Source organism: Mixophyes fleayi, chromosome 3 (assembly GCF_038048845.1).
Source record: "Mixophyes fleayi isolate aMixFle1 chromosome 3, aMixFle1.hap1, whole genome shotgun sequence".
In the NCBI taxonomy this organism is placed as follows: Eukaryota; Metazoa; Chordata; class Amphibia; order Anura; family Limnodynastidae; genus Mixophyes; species Mixophyes fleayi.
This window is the reverse complement of record NC_134404.1, coordinates 258381311-258400123: the sequence shown is the minus strand read 5'-3', so window position 1 is coordinate 258400123 and position 18813 is coordinate 258381311. Positions and strand designations below refer to the sequence as shown.

Sequence of the window (18813 nt, the reverse complement as noted above, 5' to 3'; positions counted from 1 at the left end):
TAAACTGTCAGTGCTAGTTTATCCTTAAGACTGCCAGCTTTACTTTATAGATAGGAGTGTAATTTAAAGCAGGTCAGAGAACACTGTCCATAAACAAAATCTTCCAATTTATTATAACTTTGTTAAAAAAAAATTATAAATAAAGTAATTGGAAATTATTAAAGTGTGTGTATACATTTGGATTAATCCTTGTTTTTGCACCTATGACATCCTATTTATATGGGAGGGTACATATGATGATGATGATGATGATGATGATGATGATTTTCTTACCTATTTAAATTCTAATTCCTTTCCACCCCAGACAAGATAACTAGAACAGAACCTGACCAAGAGGTCTTTATCTTTTAAGGGGGTAAATGTTAATACTATATTATATAGTGTTAACGTCTACGTCCATACATCCTGTGGTTACTGGATCGGATTTACTATAGCGACATGAATGGAACATTTTTCCCTTTTTCCATTGGCCAACCTTTTTTTGCTACTTTTTCTGACCGCTGTCTAACATGAATGTTATATGGTAGAGATTAGAGGGGATCAATGTATTTATATGATATGGGACTAGTTCGATCACAGTGCACTGTCATTACCACTATAGTAGTGGCTATTTGTTTGAAGTATTTTATATTATATAATATCTATGTGTTTATAGCTGGTTTATTGCATGTATATCAACATCCATTCTATAATAATCTTTGGTTTTATATTGCTGTTAATAAACATTTTTACGGTGATTCGTGACAACTTTTCATAATTATTTATATAATGTCTCAATTTATTTATTGTAGCCTGAGAGTTTTAGAGCGCTACAATTTATTTTTATTTATATCTGTAAATAATCCAATAACAAATTAACATTGAGATTTTGTATCACCACGTGTACTATGTACTCTGCAGTGGGGAGACCACTCCTTCTCTTTACAATTAATATGATATATAAACCAGCCCCAATTTAATTGAAACCCCCCCAGATCAACAGAGGCTTTTGCTATTTATTCAGGTGCTTCATTCATGCTATGAATTTGAGCCGTATGAATCACATGGATTTGTGGAAAATTGGGTTCTCACGGGATTATATGGTTTTACCTAGGATGTTGCATATGACAACTCTGACCCTGCTTACACAATTTTTACTATATACTGTTTTATGACATGATACACAGTGATGAATTTGTTTTGTTGACTATGTGATTTCCCTAACATTTTCTCTACTTTTTTTCCTATATTGCTAGTACACCACATTGTGCATAGCCATGTAATAATAAAGACGGCAGTATAGTAACAAATGTTGATTTTAAAGAGCAGACTCTCTTAATTCTTGCTTTTCACATTACCTTTAAACAAACTGGTTCATTTTGCTAGTAGGAGATAACTAGGGTTGTGCACCAATTTTATTTGCAGATATGTATTCTAAAACATTTGACACCTGAGTATTGCAGCAGGTCCTGTAGATATAAAAGCATGCAACATTATTATAAATGCTTATAAATTTGTTTTCCATAAGTGCTTGTTCCTAGTTTATTCTACAGTGCAGCTTTCTACTATAACGATTTATATAGCACCCTAGTACCATGAAAGTTATATGGTGATTTTTGTGCAGTTCCATATTGCTTTGTTTTTGTTACTAGGATTTGACTGGAACTTGGTTTTTAAGTGGGACTATATGACACCAGAACAAAGAAGAGCCAGACAAGGAAACCCTGTAGCACCAATTAAGTAAGTCTTTTCACTTAACTACATTCTTAAATGAAAAACTAATGAATTTTTATTTGCACAATTCCCGTAGAGTAAAATGAAAAAGTAAAAATTAATAATTCATTCATAGTGATCTGTTAACATGTAAGCCAGATACAAAGGTCGATCCTGCCGCTTGGCACGAGTGCCAGGCAACAGGATAAAGTACCTATTTGGCCACACGCATAGATGGAATTGCCAGGTTTACAGGCAGGAGTGTGAAATGCACATGGGGGGCAATTCAGTTTCCTCAATGCGCCGTAGAGGGCACACTGACCGGTTGAAAAGGCACTGCGTGGCGGTGAAACACCCCATAGAGGTGTGCAGGTAGCATAGTATCCGGTAATGAGTGCAGTCAGTCATCGCTGTGATGCTTTGATAGTATTTGTCTCCTGCTATCCACATAGAGCACAGAGAATGTGGTCATCTTCAGTGGGGCAGTAAAACCGTTGCAAAGGCCAATTCTTTAGATTAGTATAGTGACAAACTTGCATATTTTACATACTTGAGGGCTGTATATCAAGTCCACACAACACAAGGCCTGTCGTCACCACACATTGCTCATTGTATAACTTATTTTCTGAAGCACACATACACAGCTAGTTTTTCCATCCGCTAATGTATGCTGTTGGTGTTCTCCCCACAACGTTTTGCCAGCTGGATGGCATTAAGAAGTAGCCGGTTGGGGACAGTGTAATGCTTTGCAATAATAATAATGAATTATATTGGAGCTTATTGCTAGCGCTTATATTATTTATAAAGACTCTGGAGGTTATTGCTCGCTGGACTGTCCACATTTATATTTTGTTAGAATTCAATTTTATTTATGCCTGGCCGCTGAGTCTCTGGTTGCCTGGACTGACTGCCAGGACTGGTCAGATTGATGGTTAGTGGTCTAACACACTCTGCTGGCTGCAGAGCTCACATAGTGCCTATTATAATAGGACAAACAATGGTTTGTCCTATTATAATAGTCTAATAGGGAGTCTATTATAAGTAATAACTGCTGGGTGCATCACCCGAGAAATAGGTCCTCAGAAGACCACTGGCTGTACTTAGTAAATATGTTATACCAATCTGTACTTTTCTAGAAATCACTGAGAATTTAACAGTATGCTACCAAATTTTTAGAGAGACATTTGTATATTTACTGGTTAAGATGTATACTTTTTAAACTGGTCTGATTTTATTTTTTTGATATATACATTTTTATTTTGTCTTATGTGTTATTAATCCTTATCATATGTGTTTCACTTTTATCTGTAGAACCCCAATGATTGCTGGAGGGCTGTTTGTCATGGATAAAGCATATTTTGAAGAACTGGGAAAGTATGATATGATGATGGATGTTTGGGGTGGTGAAAATTTAGGTATGTATTAAACTTTATAGAAAAGAAACATGTGCATTCCTTCTTGCCTTTATTCCATAGCAAAATATAGCATTAAAATGATATTCTATTCTATAAGGCATGCTGTAATATATTTCTATTTAAATGTCTTTTAGCACCAAAATTACATGCAAAGCAATAGGTAATGGAGACGGCACAACATCATCTTCCTCTGTATAGTAACAGCACTGTTGGACCACTTTTCATGGAACCATAAAAAAGGTTTTACTTGCACTAGCCCTACATGTAGAAACAGACTGCAAAATCAGTGACATTTCAAATGAATATTGAAGCATTCTAAAGCAATACTGCACTTCAGTCTACTGCTATAAATAGCTTGGTGTTTGCTGCACGAACTTCAAATTTAGTGATGTCACTGTTATCTGGCTTTCTTGACAGTCACATGCTTATTTTATAGGTTACATAACTTGCATGTACATTAAATCTGCAACTAAATCAATATAAATGTACTGTCTTGCCATGAATGTTACAAGCAAGATAGAAATGTATGGTTCTTTCATATACATTAAGAACAAGCGGTGGTATTTACTGGTAGTCTATTGTAGACAGAGGCAATGGTACATATATTGGGAACTGTGGGGTGCCCGAACATTGGAACCATGTGGATGAGCCACTTCTGAACAAAGTAATGCTAATCCTATGCCAAGGATTCGTTTCTTACTGCTGAGCAAAAGCTAGCAAATATATTCTCTACTTTATATGATAATTTGATGACTGATGGCACTATCCAATTGGAGTTTCTGAATAATATTTGATTTTACTTCGAGCCACTAGGTAATATGGCAACTTCCACCCTGTTGATGAATCAAAATATGCAGCAGATAAAGTCCACTCTATAGGTTTCCTATGGAAATAATATGAAAATAATATATATATATATATATATATATATATATATATATATATATATATATATATATATATATATATATATATATATATATATATATTATAAAGTGGTCATATGCTAACTATGCATGTACTGTTCTTATTTAGTGTATGTGTAATTTTTTGTATATCTTTATTGTAAATAAAATGAATTTAGATGCATGTTTAACATATGCAGAGTTGCAGACATGAAACATGCACCTTTGTCCATTTCAGTGCACAATATGTATTTCACATCCACTTATGTGCAGAATGAATGTGAAACATTATGCGGAATACGCCATCTGCAATTATGGTGTCTAAAATGTGTTTGCTTCACAACAGTGAAACAAATCTAGCATTTAAGAGACGCAGAGCAATATCCAGTGCAAAAGAACAAAGAATTTATGTTAAAAAGATTAATTACAAGTTATATGTGTGCCAGAAATAAAACTCTACAGTATATCGGGTTGCAAAACAAGAATGTGATGGCATACATTAGGAGATCAACAGCTTGAAGGGCTTGTGACATTAAAATGAAAACCTAACCATTACATTTCTGAAATATTTTGAGACACTATATAGAAAAATATTTTTTTGCGATTCCAAATGTGTGAAATATTTATTTTGTAGAGCTTAATTTCTTGGGTTTATATCCACTGTTTTTCATTTTTAATTGTTATGAAACAAAGTAAGAAAAAAAAAAACACTGGTCTGAATCTATTCCCAACACTTTTTATCCCCAGTTATTTATATAGCACTTTTTTTTTTTATTTTTCATTGTAATAAAAAGGTAATCTACTTAGATCTGTACCTCTCTGGGAGATAAAATGCACAAACATGTTGGTGTTTTCTTTCTAACTCATGGATTCCACTCTTTAATCTTAATTAGAGATTTCATTCCGCGTGTGGCAGTGTGGTGGAAGTCTTGAAATAATCCCCTGCAGTAGGGTGGGCCATGTGTTTCGCAAACAACACCCATACACATTTCCAGGTGGCAGTGGGACAGTGTTTGCCAGGTAAGGAGCTCTGACAATATATAGTAGTAGATTGGAAAATATATTTTATAAACAGTGTGTCAATACACATCTAAGGTTATGCTTCTTTTTAGATTTTCTGATTTCATTGTAATCAATCTTCAGTTGGCAGAGTAACAATTCTTTTATTAAAATATATGGCATACAATTTAACATTACTGACCAATCTACCATGACAAATAGGTGTTGCCTATCCCATCTATGTCTAAGTTGTCCCCAAGTCTTCGCTCCTCACTGTCTATAAGTCACATTTGGCTGTATTTTTAAATGGTGCAGTAGCTGTGCACTTGTTTGTATAGAGGTATGCCTCCACTCACAATGCTTAGCTGCAGGACTTTTATGTATACATTTTGTGCAGGAATTTTTTTTTTTTATTTTTTTTTTTATCCTAGTGATGACCACATAAAATGTTTCAGAGTATGTTTTATTTCTATAAATTGCTTGTCTGTTTTGTTGTTGCCATCTATAAATATGATTTTGGGATGAACAAATATTAAAATATTCATATTAATCCCTTCAAAGTGCTAACCATACTAAAGAGCACCCACATCATCACAGAAAAAGATCATCAAAACTATTGTGGGTTTTTTTCACGTGAACTTAATTAAGTCGAGAGAGGACATTGAGACACAAATTGCTAAACATCATTTATTGTAGCATATTTATCATATACCAGTAGTGTTTTCCCCTGAAAATGTTGCCAGCTGGGTGGCATTTAGTAGCCAGGTGAGGGCAGTGTAATACTTTACAATAATATTGAAAAATGTTGGCGTTTATTGCCCACACCTGCTAGGACTGAAGACTGGTGGTCAGTGGTCTATCACACACTGCTGGCTGTAGTGCTCACATATTGCCTGTTATAATAGAATAACCCATTGTTTCTCCTAGTATAATAGGATTCTGTTGTGGTCCAAGAACCGGGAGCCAAGTGGAGCACCAGGGAGATAGGTGCTGGGGAGAACATTTCAGCAATATAGAAGTCTGTTACTTTAGCATTATCTAGTCACTGAAATCTATACTAGTCTTTCACAGAAAATTATAGTTATAAATTGCAGTTAGTTAAATAAACAACCATCACTGCTACATTGTGGTCGTTGGATGCCGTTTGGAATTTTAGCTTAATCATTACACATTTCCTTATTTCTCAATATCAACACCGTAATACTTCAGGTTTACATGTTAAGTGCACTTGTGATGTCTGTTTTTCTGGTCTAGAAACACACGGAGAGCTGCAGAGGTTTGGATGGATGAATATAAGAATTTCTACTATGCAGCTGTACCTTCTGCTCGAAATGTACCGTATGGAAAGTAAGTGTTGACTTTACGCTTCTTTTTTTTCCTGTGGGGATTTCTTTTTTACATTTTAGATTTTGCAGTTTAATTATAAACTTTAATTGGGAAGTCACTGCAGGAACATATACAATTCCTTTGTCTAACGTTGCACCATTGTATCCAATAATTTTTCTAAGAAATAACATTATTAATAATATTATTATTATTATTATGATCTGATTTATAGGTTTAAACAATACTGCATATTCATAAATGAAAAGTACTATATTTTTATACAAATTAAAAATAAGGATACCCATTTGTGAAGGCCCGGGGTGTTAGAGCCTAGCTCACATGGTATACCTCAGGACTTCTGAGTCAAGTCATGCAGAACGGAGACTTAGAAAGATACAGCAATATCTTTATCAGTTATCAGATTATCATTTGCCTAATGCAAGTTCCCTAAATCAGCAAGAGGATAAAAACATTTGAATCTAAATCAGACCAATAGGTCCAAAGAAACATCAGTTTACCGCTAGATTCCAATCCGGATGCGATATGATTTTGTAGGATCAGGAAAGTCTGATGAAGTTACTGTTTAGTACAGCCAGCAAGTCTACAAGTCCACAAGTCCACAGTTATAGAATAAGCCTGGCAGAGCAAACAAGTCTGCAATCTCAATAAAATTTTTAGCACACTGGCAGAATCTGAGACTCCAACAACAGTAGCTTTCAGAAGCAATGACACACACTCGGAGCTGCCTTGCATCCTTTTAAAAGGGGTTCCAAGTCCCACGACCAAAGTCCATCCTGCAAAGGTCTTAGGAAAATGGCTCCCCCGATTGATGGAGTTCAATGAGGTGCTGTACAAGAGAGCAGTCATGTCTTAGGGCCAAGATGAGCCCATCCTGCTGTTTTCATACCAATATGTCTGACCCAGTCCTAGGTGAGAACAATGGGATCTTTGATGTAATTAATCCCTTGGTGATGGTGTATGATAGCCAGTCATTCAGTAGAATGGGAATTCCCATTCTACTTATTTGTGATGTCAGAGGGGCTTCACCAGCTGTCCTTAGTGTCTTTACAGGAAGTCACTGGCCCAGAATAAAACCTCACACCTGGCTCTGCGTAAGAACAATAGCTAACTACTCAATCCTATACTCTGAGTGACTGCTGGGTAATAGCAATCTTGGTTACATGCATTCCTTTGTCCCGGTGGTCAACACTGGAAGATCAGGCCTGTAATAGTCCATTCTGTCACACCAATCTACTCTAAATCTGAAATTTTTGAAGCATGTATTGCCTCTGGTACTCTTTGTATTTGCTAAAAAGAAAAAAAAAAAGGTTTCAGTGTTGCTGGATATAGAGATAACAACATGTTTATTTTGCGTGCAAACCAGAGGCAACTCTATCGGGTCTACTGGCTTGTGAAGCCAGAGACGAGCCTTCCATAAGATATTATAAATTGTGCAGCAAAGAAAGCGAATACGTCGTCTTTGAATTATAGTTTTTGCAGTTAAGTTTAATAAAACATTGTTAAATTTCCTTCAGAATCGCTGGCAGCTTCTTGGCAGTTCCACATTATTACATTATACATTTTCTTTTATAGAAAAACCAAACAAATAAATATTGTCCCCCATATACTCCCTCAATCTGATCAAACTGGTCTGTGGTCACCCAATCTTATGCAGAGCCAAGCAAGTGTAGTGCATACAAAGAAATTGTATTTTTTTATGTTTATATTGCATTAAATCCCAGGAGTTTGGCAGCTATGGTTGTGCCAGCTCCTATCCATTACATTTATTTGTAGGTAAAAGCACCATTCCCTGTCTCCATAAAAGGTGTGCACATATATGTATTCTGATTCTGAGTTCTTCATAAATGCTCATCACTATGTGGGAGTTCCTTAACCATTCACACCTCTTGATCTGACGAGCAAAACATTGAATGGGACTTGCCCTTATAAAATGGCAAAAGGGAATAAATGCACTATTTGAGGTAAAAATGTTTAAATTCCTGCCTGCTAACTGTTTTTTGTTCCTTGATTCTAGCATTCAGAGTCGCACTGACCTGAAAAAAAAATTGGGCTGCAAACCCTTTAAGTGGTATTTGGAAAATGTTTATCCTGAATTGAGGTGAGGTTTTTGGTCCTTTAGAAATGTGTTCCTTTTTAACTTTATCAACTATACATGTTCACTTTTGATTATAAAACGAATATAAAGTAGTGCAGGACAGGATTAAGTATTGTGTGAAATGCTGTATCTAATGCATTCAATAAACAAACGAAGATATATTTAAAGTACTACAGTGTTTATAAACAAACACAGTAATACATTTATTACTTAGAAAACAGAATCGCATAAAATAAACCCAAATGAAAATAGGCTTATTTTACTATTAATAAAATTGAATGTGAATGATAAAAATATAGAAAAAAAGAGCGACCACTTTACAAATAGGCTCAACCTTATTTTTGCATTCTCAGTTTAAAAATGCATTTACTCATGGGGTGCAAGTTGTTAAAAGGGTCCTTTTTTAAATTGAAAATCTGTAATTTGCACAAAGACAAAAGAAAGCTTTTGACCGTAATCCAGACTACCAATAATTTGCCCCACTTATGTAACAGAGCTGGGAGTCCTCTAGGTTATGTTTAGAACCACTTTGGGCAGGGGCTTGCAAATATTGGTGGTTAACACAGATTAGAACAGAAATTAGCCATCAATTTAATAATAAAAAAAATATTGGTGTTACTTGAAATGACCTACAGGAAGCCTCCAAAAAAGTATTCTAATTTTTATAAATCCCGTTCTTCCCTTTTTATAATGCTTATAAAATTAATTTATGTTTATGCCACCCAAAATTCTACCTGTCATGAAAAAAAAAGGGTGAAACTGGCACATCACCTAAAGGTGTATCTGTGTTCTGTTCCGACGGGTATATGATAGTGTAGCTGTTTGAAGCCATTTGAAAATAGATAAGAAAACTAGTCAGGTGAGACGGAATGTATAAATGTTTGTATGAAATTATTACAGCATTCAAAATATGTATGGAATTATAGCAGTTTACAATATTGACTATTTATTACAGAGTTCCTGACCATCAAGATATTGCATTTGGAGCTTTGCAGCAAGGTACAAACTGCCTCGACACATTGGGCCATTTTGCAGATGGAGTAGTTGGTGTCTATGAATGTCATAATGCTGGAGGTAACCAGGTAGGTGTTTAAAATGAAAAAATAAAATAATGCAAAATGCATGATAGGAGGATGTCATTAATCTACCACATCTTCTACACAATGAGCATTAAACAATTATATGTAAATAATCATGGTTGCCGACGTTAATGCAGGTGCTGCAAATTACGCCCACGTATGCACATTATTTTAAACCTATTGAAACCCCATGAGTTCAACTATAATAGTGTTTTAATTCAATGTATTGGATAACAATCAAAGCAGTTTCTATTAAATACTTATAGCTACTGTGTAATATAAAGATTTTAGACGTCACAGAGAATTCCTGTTACCATATAAAGGCAAGGGACAAGATGTTTGTTTTTGTTTTTGTTTTTTATAGGGCAGTGATGTGTAATGTGCCTTGAATTATCTTTAGAATTCACAGTGGTGCTTTTTTCTTTGCATTATGCGAGTAATATTTTATATTTTTTTATTTGTTTTTTAAATGAGAAACAGAAAGCTGTCAAGTTCTAGACTTACATGCACATCGAAGTTGTAGCTATATAAGCCTTATTTTATATAGATGAATGTGAGCTATTATCCTAATTAGCTGTGGTATGGCACTGTGGGGCCAACGCCTGAACCTCACTACTTACATCCTACATCATTTGGAAGGCACGTGTTGCTCAAGGTTATGTTTGCAATTATTTAAACCAAAAAAACTCTTCTTGGCGTTAATAATTAGGGAGAGCATTCAGGCCAAGCAGATGCAATCAGGGATTTCTTGAAATTTCCTATAAATATAAGACCATTTCAAAAATGGATAAAAAGCAGCACTTTGATGCAAAGTATCAGTTATCTACGAGGAATTGTGATGCTCTTACATATATAAGGATTTATATTCCCTCAACATATTAATGTTTTTATACCTCCTTTATAGGTTAGCATAGTATATTGTCAGTCATATACGAATTTCAAAAACATTGCCAATCTGTGTAAATGCAATCGATTCCCTGTAATTAATATTTTAAATCCTACATTTCATTAATAATTTAAAACCATAACCTAGATAATGAATGCATACATTCCATATGAATAATTTTATCACTGTAATAAAATTCCATAAACACTATAATATCAATACAAATCTGATTTGGATTAATAAGTGGTGGGTATTTGGTTCTGCTAGACACTGTAATCTATTTTTCTCACCCTGACCTCTCCACTTTGATGTTTAAGATTGAGGTAGCATTCAAATGTGACCAAAACTGACCCTGTCATCTTTCCATTATCACGTCCCCTCCCGTTTCTCTCAAAGTTCATAATGTGGCCTTTTCCCATTCCCCATGCATGTTGCCTTGGAGTAATGATTGACCGCCCTCAACTTCACTCCCCACATCCAGTCCCTTGTGCAGTGCTGTCACCCTCGCAGCATTACCAAGGTTCACACTTAACTCTCCCTGGTTGTTACCAAGACAAATGTCCACACTCTTGTCATTTCCCACCTTGATTATCGCAATCAGTCTTTCTCCTGCATTCTGTCCTGAATGCATCATCACGCCTAATCTTCATCTCTCAACGTTCCTCTTCTGCTGTGTCTCTCTCCAAAGCCCTCCATTGGCTTCCCATTCAATCCAGAATACAATTCAAGCTGATTAGCCTCGGCTGTACAATGTACAAGCCTTTGTAAAGTACATTGTACAGGCGTGGCCTCCTTAAATTACCACCTTAACAGCAACAAGAATACAGTCTGGCTTCAAAGTGACGTCAGCATAGGTGCCCAGCATCTGTATTGGTCGGACTCCTTTCAAGTCTGGTTTTCAAGCAGTCGGTCTGAAGTGTGCCGGGGATGACACAATCGCTGTCTTCATGTTGTGCTATGTGCTGTCAGGGTTTTCAGCGTTGCTCTGAAGGCTACCACCGCTGTGTACCGAGTATTCACACAGGAACGCGAGAGGATGCTGCCACTGACCAGGATTTTTATGTAGACTAGAATTACAGATACACACCTGAATTGATCCAGTGACATTCAAACATTAAGTGATTATCCAATACTATTGAAACTCTTAATTAAACAATTTCCAGTAAATAAAATGCAAACACATATGAGGTTGGTCAAGATGACTGTTATAGTGTTATGATCATGTTGCCATTGTCCTATGATCTGTGCGGTGGTCACAAGACTAGTCTAAAAAAGAAAAGCAAGCTTATAAAACCACTTTCAGCAATATGTATGAAGGTCATCTCTCGAATAAGATGCAAAAACTCTATTAAGATATTAAGAATTAGTAAGAGTGTTAATAGCCATAGTCTGTTCTAGTCTATGCTTACTTCCCAAATACACAGAGCAATGTACAGCAGTCAGAAATTATTATTATTCTGGTTTAATTGCGTGATACGATTCATATACCCATGTGTAGAATTTAAAAAATGAATGACAAACAAAGCAAGAAAGAAGTTAAAAAGTGATTATTGTAATCCTCTAATTGTAGGAATGGGCTCTGACAAAGGACAAATCCGTTAAACACATGGATCTCTGCCTTACTGTTGTGGACAGAGCTCCAGCCTCGCTTATAAAACTTCAGGGCTGCAGGGAAAATGACAGTCGACAAGTAAGTTTTATTTTTATTTATTTTTTTCATTTTCTTCCCATAAGGTTTCAGTTTAGTTAGTAATTGACCATACTAGCTTTTATGTTTTGGAGATATTTTTCACTGGGAATAACCTTTCTATATTTAGTCTAAACAAACAAATGTTATTTGTTTTTTGTGTATTCCCCCATCCTCATACACACACATATAAGTCATTAGTGCATCTCCTGAAATTTAGCCAGGATACACAAGTGTGCCTACTTTATACAAAGTTTGATACCGTTTAAGGGGCCAGTAAAAGGTGGCTCAAACATAATGCCATCAGTGTCACAGAGAATGATGTGTAACTTAGAAAAGTAACAGGGCATTTTTTTAAAAAAAAAATATTAAAATAAAACTAACTTTATTTTGTACTTGGGTAGGGCACACCTGATGCATATCTCCCATGAATCTCTGCAGCTATAGGTCAATTATACAGTCATGGCCAAAAGTTTTGAGAATGACACAAATATTATATTTCACAAAGTCTGCTGCCTCAGTTTTTATGATGGCATTTTGCATATAGACCAGAATGTCATGAAGAGTTATCAGATGAATTGCAATAAACTTCAAAGTCCCTCTTTGCCTTGACAATGAACTTTATCCCAACAACATTTCCACTGCATTTCAGCCCTGCCACAAAATGATCAGATAACAGCAGGTCAGTGATTCTCCCGTTAACACAGGTGAGTGTTGAGGAGGACAAGGCTGGAGATCACTGCTGATTGATTTAGAATAACAGACTGGAAGCTTTAAAAGGAGGGTTGTGCTTGAAATCATTGTTCTTCCTCTGTTAACCTTGGTTATCTGTAAGGAAACATGTGCGGTTATCATTGTTCTGCACAAAAAGGGCTTCACAGGTACGGATATTGCTGCTAGTAAGATTGCACCTAAATCAACTATTTATCAGATCATCAAGAACTTCAAGGGGAGAGAGGTTCAATAGTTGTGAAGAAGGCTTCAGGGTGCACAAGAACGTCCAGCAAGCACCAGGATTGTCTCCTAAAGTTGCGGGATCGGTGCACCACCAGTGCATAGCTTGCTCAGTATTGACAGCAGGCAGGTGTGAGTGCATCTCCACGCACAGTGAGGCAAAGACTTTTGGAGGATGGCCTGCTGTCAAGGAAGCTACTTCTCTTCAGGAAAAGCATCAAGGACAGACTGATATTCTGCAAAAGGTACAGGGATTGGACCGCTGAGGACTGGGGTAAAGTCATTTTCTTTGAAGAAAAGACACTTGTCCGGAGAAGGAAACGTGAGCGCTACCATCAGTCTTGTGTTATGCCAACAGTAAAGTGAGGTCATTCATGTGTGGGTTTGCTTCTCAGCCAAGAAAGTGGGCTCACTCGCAATTTTGCCTAAGAACACAGCCATGAAGAAAGAATGGGAGCAGTTGCTCTTGGAGGATGTTTTTGTACCAACCATCCAAGAACAGTTTGGTGACGAACAATGCCTCTTCTAGCATGATGGAGCACCTTGTCATAAGGCAAAAGTGATAACTAAGTGGCTCAGGGATCAAAACATCGACATTTTGGGCCTATGGCCAGGAAACTCCCCAGCCCTTGATCCCATTAAGAATTTGTGGTCAATCCTCAAGAGATGGGTGGACAAACAAACACCCACAAATTCTGGCAAACTCCAAGCATTGATTGGGCAAGAATGGGCGGCCATCAGTCAGTATGTGGCCCAGAATTTGATTGACAGCATGCCAGGGCAGATTGCAGAGGACTTCAAAAAGAAGGGTCAACACTGCAAATATTGACTCTTTGCATAAACCTAATGCAATTGTCAATAAAAGCCTTTGACACTTATGAAATGCTTGTTATTTTACTTCCGTATACCATAGCAACATCTGACGAAAAGGTCTAAAACACTGAAGCAGCAAACTTTGTGAAAACTAATACTAGTGTCATTCTCAAAACTTTTGGCCAGTGCTGTACAAGTGATAGTAATGCTAGCTGACTTGTGTGCCGAAATATAGATCATTTTTATCAGGGATCCATTAATACAAAGCGAGCTACATGGGAGAGCTCAAGCAACTCTACCGTGCCCTAACATGCCCCCCCAATGCAGACTCAAGAAAGTTACGTTAACGACAACGCCTAACTCCCAATGCAGATATCTATATAGTGCTGGAGTGTTTGCTTTTACTGACAAACTGGTTCCTGCGGTAGTACGAGAGACGCTCCCAGGTCTGGTATCTTTCATTAAGGCCAGGAAGTGGATAATGTCCCTTTTGAAAACTTCAAAATTAATTAACAAACAGGTCAATAAAAAAAAAAATTAAGATTTTTTCCCACTGGCTTTTATCTTACATATATTTAACCAATCTCAGGAAAATCCTTGCTAAGTGTATTGTGTTATTACAAATCTGTTTTCTTGTGAATGATTTTCTGCTGTGTATACACAACAGGGTACAGTAGATGCTGAATCTTTATATGTGGTTGAACTATAAGACTATAGGAATTGTCAATATTATCAGGCAAGTTGGAAAATACAATCGGAAAATTAACCTAATCCGGCTTGCATTTACCAGTCATCTTCTGATGGCTCTAACAATCTTCAGTGCTACTAGGATTGATCTGACTAAAGTAGATGTTCTTCCAATCGCTTGGTGCTTAGCAGCTAAATGAATTCCAGAAAGTCCTTGTTTGGATTAACACAAACTGATGCCTATATCTAGTAATGTAATAATTTATTGTATTCTTCACAATTATGGTTTTCATCAACCTACCAAAAATGAATGTGCATTTAGAAATTACTATTTATTTATTTGTTATTTGTGCTGATGTTTTCCCACTGTGTTCTTTTACTTTAGAAATGGGAACAAATTGAGAATAACTCCAAGCTGAGGCATGTGGGGAGCAACTTCTGCCTAGACAGTCGGAATGCCAAAAGTGGTGGCCTAACGGTGGAACCTTGCAGTCCATCTTTATCACAGCAGTGGAAATTTTCACTCAATCTACAACAGTAGAAGTCTGAAGAGTTGGGCTAAAGGGGCGGGGGGAAATGAGCATCATTTCATGGACATCAGTTCTGAATGCATTGCAGATGTATTTGTTCAACATTCTGCGGAATTATATACCTCAGTATTCCATCTTGGCATTGGATTTCAGGAGTACAATGAATGTGTGAGGTGGCTTGGGATAAAAGAAACAAGGCAAAGGGCCATCTGCAGCTCTATTGTGATTGCTTAAAAGTATTGCATTGTTGCACATAGGCTCTCAAAGACGATCAATTAGATGAAAACTTTCTTATGAATTTGCAAGAGTGGAGGTATAGATTGACGCGTGGAAAGATCAAATGAAGTGGAAGATCATATCTGGCATTTGTGTGCGCATGTATACATTTTTTTTTTTTCCCGGTTAATTTTCGATTTCTATTCAGGAATTTTTTCTTCTTTCATGGAGACAAATGGTCTGAATTCTGGGCTGGTTGCATGGTTTGTTTGCATTCTCCCATTTCTATATTTCACTACAAGATGTTCTAAAATTGTTTGTGTATCATTTCTTTCTGTTCATGTCCAGATCCCTTGATCTTAACATGGTAACGCAGGATTTATGTGCAACTTATCAAAAGACTGAATCAATGCAATACTTTCTAGGTGGGACATGATTGAAAATATGTACAGTGGAACCATTTTTATGTTTGGTAAGGAGATTTTAAACTTGCTAGTCCACATCATGGTATTGATTATGAAGACGATCAAGAGTACTCAGTTCAATTGCTGCCAGAAGAAGTTTTGTATTTCTTCAGTTGAGCTTTGAGTGTATGTGTGTGCATTTGATTGTGTTAGTGATTTTATTTTTATTTTTTATTGATATTAATCATGGACTACAGTAAAATTGTATTTTTAAGGTGCGACTATGGAGCAAAGTAACAATCCATTGTAAATGTAATTCCCATGGCTATAATTTAACTTTCTCTTTCAGATATTGAAATCTTAAGTGATTCCTCTTCCCTCCACTCCCTTTTTAATGTCCTTTGGCCAAGAAGAGTCGTCATGACATTTTGGAGAGTTTATTTGGTTTATCAAAGGCATTTTTAGTACACATTTGGTCAAATTAAGCTTGAGGAGTGATTTTCAGTAATATATATATATATATATATATATATATATATATATATATATATATATATATATATATATATATATATATATATATATATATATATATAAAAAATGTGAAGTCATTTGGGGTGCAGTAGTTTGCATTACCATCCGTGAGCACAGCGACTATTCTCTATCGTACCATCATGATGTATGTTTTATAATTATAATCTATTCTAATTAGGTCAATGTGAAGAAAAGAAGGGGAACTATACAGACCAGTAGTGATTACACACCATGATTACATTAAATGCTCCGTTTTATTTGTGGTAACCCTTTTCCAGACTGTTTCTAGTAAAGTGCCTGTTGCCAGAAGCACTGAAAAATTAACGATTCTTTATTTATTAGTATCAACAAGGCAAATAATACCCACAGTGCCTTGCTTCCAATTGAGTAGCAAGTTTCTCAATTTCCGGAGCAGTCCGTTACATCTGATAAAGTTACACATTCTAATTGGTCAACTGTTGAATATCTACAGCTTATAGTAGAACAGTTGTAGGCAACCTGTGGTTGTTCACCGTGTATTGAGCTACAACTCCTATCATGCCAGCCACTGTTACTTTAGTTCAATAACTGGAAAAGAACAGGTTGCTGAAAATGCAGTATAGCACTATAAAGGAAAATTATCAGATCTATGCTCCCAAGTGAATGCTGTGATAGTAAGCCACTCCCTCCACTTTTTGTGCACATTATCAGCATTTATTTATCTTTATGATGGCAAAAAAAACTTTTGATTTTGTTATTCGGAATCTAAAATTATTGAATAATAATTAATATTGTATTTGGTTCACAGGGCCTCTGGAAACCCAAGTTGTACATCTAATCTATTTTGACATATAAAGCAAATCCCAATAATTTCAAAAGGGAAAAAAAACCTTAATGTAACTACACCAATGAGATAACACAGCCTGCATGAAAATGGACCAACTCATTTTTTACCCTGGCTGTATAAATGTTATTACTGAGTTTGGGCCTTTTTTAGAGGTAGAAGAAAATTGAGTGAATGGATGGAAACTTGCCCCTAGATCAACCATGTTGCCTTGTATGGGGTGCTGCAAATGCAGGTTTTTTTTTTGTTTGCATGAAGCCTTTTCGACTGTCTGTTTTTGCAAGTTGCACACCGCTGCGATTTAGAGTTTAGCTAGAAGGTGTCCATCTCTAAATCTGAGTTCACATTTTAAATTTGACCACCCTGCAGTACAACATGGTATTGTCAGGTCACAAAATTGCACCTTTTAGTTGCATCTACTATTGACTCTAACAGTAATGTGAATGTGTGTGTGTTTACACACATAGGGCCTGATTTAGAGTACCAAGTGGTATCCAGTTTATTTTACTGTTGCAAGAGTGAACCACTAAATTTTACTCATACAGGGAAGGCCATAGAAATGGGACTTTCTCTCTAGTAGCCACAATTGACGCACAATTCTTTTGATAAATCTTGCTGTTAATATAAAACATTTATTGAGTGTCTTATGGTTTACTATAATACAGTTAGGGGCATTATTACCCCATTGAATTTGCTGATATTTGCAACAGCCTGTCTATCCATCTTATGACCTTGTGGTGATGCAAAGTAGAGTTGCATCTGCTTGAATAGTCTTAAACTTGGTGAATCTTTAAATGCCAATTTTGCATCGGTTTCCGGTGCTTTTTCTTTCAACAACAATGTACTGTGCTACATCCCTATCATGAGTTGCACATCCCTATCGTGATATACACTGTTTGGTAACAGGAAGAGAAATGCTTTTGATGTCTTAGTATGTTTACATGACATGGTGTGCCAAAGTCAATTGCTGTGAGTTATATTTAAAGCATATTCTATTCCCAGTCTAATGAAGAAATAAAAAAAAAAAGGAGTCATTCACATAAAAGACCCTACTGCTGTGAGCAGATAATGAAGGAGTCTTTATTGTAATGCATTCTCATTGTTATCATTGAAATAATACTGATGTAATAACATTATTTTTTTTATTCAAAGGTATAGTTTGGTAACTATTCTCTCTTAATTTGGTTACAATAATACAACGGTGTCTACAGTACAGGGCCTGTACTTGTTCATTTTATAAATGCAAAGCATCATTGAGAATTGTTTAACTTAAATAAATACTTTATAGATAAATATTGTTGTGGTCACTTATTTTACTTTAAATTGATACAATAACTGTCATCCGTTTCTTTGTAAGGTAATACCATATGATAAAAATATGAAATGCTCTGTTCGTTGTTCTGCATAAATATTTTTCACACTGGAAGCTAAATTATATATGCATGCAGTATGCTTAAATGACATCTCAATATCCATTTTGCTATAGCTGACTTTGAAAAGATCTCCATACTTACTGTACATATTTGTAGAGGCAAATCCATCAAGTTTAATATTATTCTAAATTCTAGTTATGTTGATCCGAACAAAGGCAGACAAAAATAAATTGGCAATTTAATATCATGATGCTTTTCCTTGGATCATCTAATATTTATAGCCTGTGATACCATTTATTGCAAGAAAGGCGTCAAATCAAAGGCATCGTGTTTAAGTCTAGTTAGAAAACCACACATTGCCACCTCCATTGGTA

The 18813-nt window shown here is 35.9% G+C and overlaps 1 protein-coding gene across 1 annotated transcript in view; it reads left to right on the top strand.

The window, feature by feature from the left end:
- The window catches only part of GALNT2 (polypeptide N-acetylgalactosaminyltransferase 2), an 86543-nt gene extending 68184 nt beyond the window's left edge, over positions 1-18359 (top strand). Inside the window, exons 9-16 of the mRNA XM_075203492.1 lie at positions 1632-1719; positions 3004-3107; positions 4906-5032; positions 6266-6358; positions 8373-8456; positions 9409-9535; positions 11989-12108; positions 14945-18359. Coding sequence (XP_075059593.1) covers positions 1632-1719; positions 3004-3107; positions 4906-5032; positions 6266-6358; positions 8373-8456; positions 9409-9535; positions 11989-12108; positions 14945-15100 — 899 coding nt within the window. The 3' untranslated portion in view covers positions 15101-18359. The remainder of the gene's footprint in view (positions 1-1631; positions 1720-3003; positions 3108-4905; positions 5033-6265; positions 6359-8372; positions 8457-9408; positions 9536-11988; positions 12109-14944) is intronic.
- Positions 18360-18813: the final 454 nt, after the last annotated feature.